At 40.4% G+C, this 2,500-nt stretch overlaps 1 protein-coding gene across 1 annotated transcript in view; it reads right to left on the bottom strand.

Moving 5' to 3' along the window:
• grk3 (G protein-coupled receptor kinase 3) overlaps window positions 1-2,500 on the bottom strand; it is a gene marked incomplete at both ends in the record, with an annotated part of 89,702 nt that overhangs the window by 34,137 nt on the left and 53,065 nt on the right. Inside the window, one exon of the mRNA XM_083792957.1 lies at window positions 1,907-2,037. Within this exon, the coding sequence (XP_083649083.1) occupies window positions 1,907-2,037 (131 nt within the window). The remainder of the gene's footprint in view (window positions 1-1,906; window positions 2,038-2,500) is intronic.

The raw sequence follows: 2,500 nt of genomic DNA on the forward strand, positions 1-2,500 counted from the left end.
AAAAATAGCAGATCTACAAGCTCATAGAGCGCCACCGAGTGGCGCGCTACGAGCTTGTAGGTCTGCTATTTTTGAAAAATCGAAGAGCGACTGACATTTTTAGAATCTGATCTCAGGTCAGAATGGGTTCATCAGACCAGTGTGTGTCCGGCGGAAACCTCGTATAGAATCTGATCTCAGGTCAGAATGGGTTAATTAATAACTGGAAAAAACAGGAACAATATATTTTCAGAGGCATATAGTACATATTATTTGGGGTCCTTGACATGAAATATTGAGCACCACCGATACAGAAACATGAGGTTTTTCCGAAAACATTTTTTCTAAATTTCGACGTCAGGCCTAAATGGGTTTAAGAAGATCCTAAGGGATGGAAGCGTTGAGTCAAATAAACCAGTGGAGCTGAGTGACATAGCGGTGTTGCAGACTCTATTTTTGTCCTCTCGTACTGCCTTTTGTCCAGAACCACCTGGGCTAGAGTGGAGGTGCATGCTCTGTTTCCTTTGTTAATTAACCCATTCTGACCTGAGATCAGATTCTAAAAAAATGTCTTCTACATCCTGACAGTTTACCATTCTGACCTGAGATCAGATTCTAAAAAAATGTCTTCTACATCCTGACAGTTTCCCATTCTGACCTGAGATCAGATTAAAAAAAATGTCTTCTAGATCCTGACAGTTTACCATTCTGACCTGAGATCAGATTCTAAAAAATGTCTTCTACATCCTGACAGTTTTCCATTCTGACCTGAGATCAGATTCTAAAAAAATGTCTTCTACATCCTGACAGTTTTCCATTCTGACCTGAGATCAGATTCTAAAAAATGTCTTCTACATCCTGACAGTTTACCATTCTGACCTGAGATCAGATTCTAAAAAAATGTCTTCTACATCCTGACAGTTTTCCATTCTGACCTGAGATCAGATTCTAAAAAATGTCTTCTACATCCTGACAGTTTTCCATTCTGACCTGAGATCAGATTCTAAAAAAATGTCTTCTACAACCTGACAGTTTACCATTCTGACCTGAGATCAGATTCTAAAAAATGTCTTCTACATCCTGACAGTTTACCATTCTGACCTGAGATCAGATTCTAAAAAAATGTCTTCTACATCCTGACAGTTTTCCATTCTGACCTGAGATCAGATTCTAAAAAAATGTCTTCTACATCCTGACAGTTTACCATTCTGACCTGAGATCAGATTAAAAAAAATGTCTTCTACATCTTGACAGTTTACCATTCTGACCTGAGATCAGATTCTAAAAAATGTCTTCTACATCCTGACAGTTTTCCATTCTGACCTGAGATCAGATTCTAAAAAAATGTCTTCTACATCCTGACAGTTTACCATTCTGACCTGAGATCAGATTCTAAAAAATGTCTTCTACATCCTGACAGTTTACCATTCTGACCTGAGATCAGATTCTAAAAAATGTCTTCTACATCCTGACAGTTTACCATTCTGACCTGAGATCAGATTCTAAAAAATGTCTTCTAGATCCTGACAGTTTTCCATTCTGACCTGAGATCAGATTTAAAAAAAATGTCTTCTACATCCTGACAGTTTACCATTCTGACCTGAGATCAGATTAAAAAAAAATGTCTTCTACATCCTGACAGTTTCCCATTCTGACCTGAGATCAGATTCTAAAGATGTCTTCTACATCCTGACAGTTTCCCATTCTGACCTGAGATCAGATTCTAAAGATGTCTTCTACATCCTGACAGTTTTCTGAAAAAGCTATGTTTCTACTGTATGTCAGTCGTTCTTCGGTTTTTCAAAAATAGCAGATCTACAAGCTCATAGCGCGCCACTCGGTGGCGCGCTATGAGCTTGTAGATCTGCTGTTTTTCAATAGCTAAAGCATAGCATGATGCTAACACCAAAAGGGGTTAAATAAGTACCTTGAGGTCTCGGTAGACGACGAAGCGGTTGTGCATGTGCTCCAGCCCCAGGATGATCTCAGCCGCGTAGAAACGCATGTCCTTCTCGCTGAAGACCCCATGCTGGGAGAGGTGGTAGTGCAGGTCCCCTCCTGAACACACACACACACACACACACACACACACACACACACACACACACACAGAGAGAGAGAGAGAGAGAGAGAGAGAGAGAGAGAGAGACACACACACACACACACACACACACACACACAGAGAGAGACACACACACACACACACACACACACACACACACACACACACACACACACACACACACACACAGAGAGAGAGAGAGAGAGAGAGAGAGAGACACACACACAACACACACACACACGAGACAATTTACAATTACAATTACAATTTAGGCATTTAGCAGACGCTCTTAATCCAGAGCGACTTACATTAAGCAAGAACAAAAAGCATGGGAATACATCACATAAAACACTTATCATGAAACATGCGTAAGCTAAGAAAGTAACAGTGGAGTATCTATATAATGAAGCCACACACACACACACCACACACACACACACACACACACACACACACACA

The sequence above is a fragment of the Protomyctophum parallelum genome (genome assembly GCF_964188405.1).
Source record: "Protomyctophum parallelum genome assembly, chromosome: 21".
NCBI classification, from domain to species: Eukaryota; Metazoa; Chordata; class Actinopteri; order Myctophiformes; family Myctophidae; genus Protomyctophum; species Protomyctophum parallelum.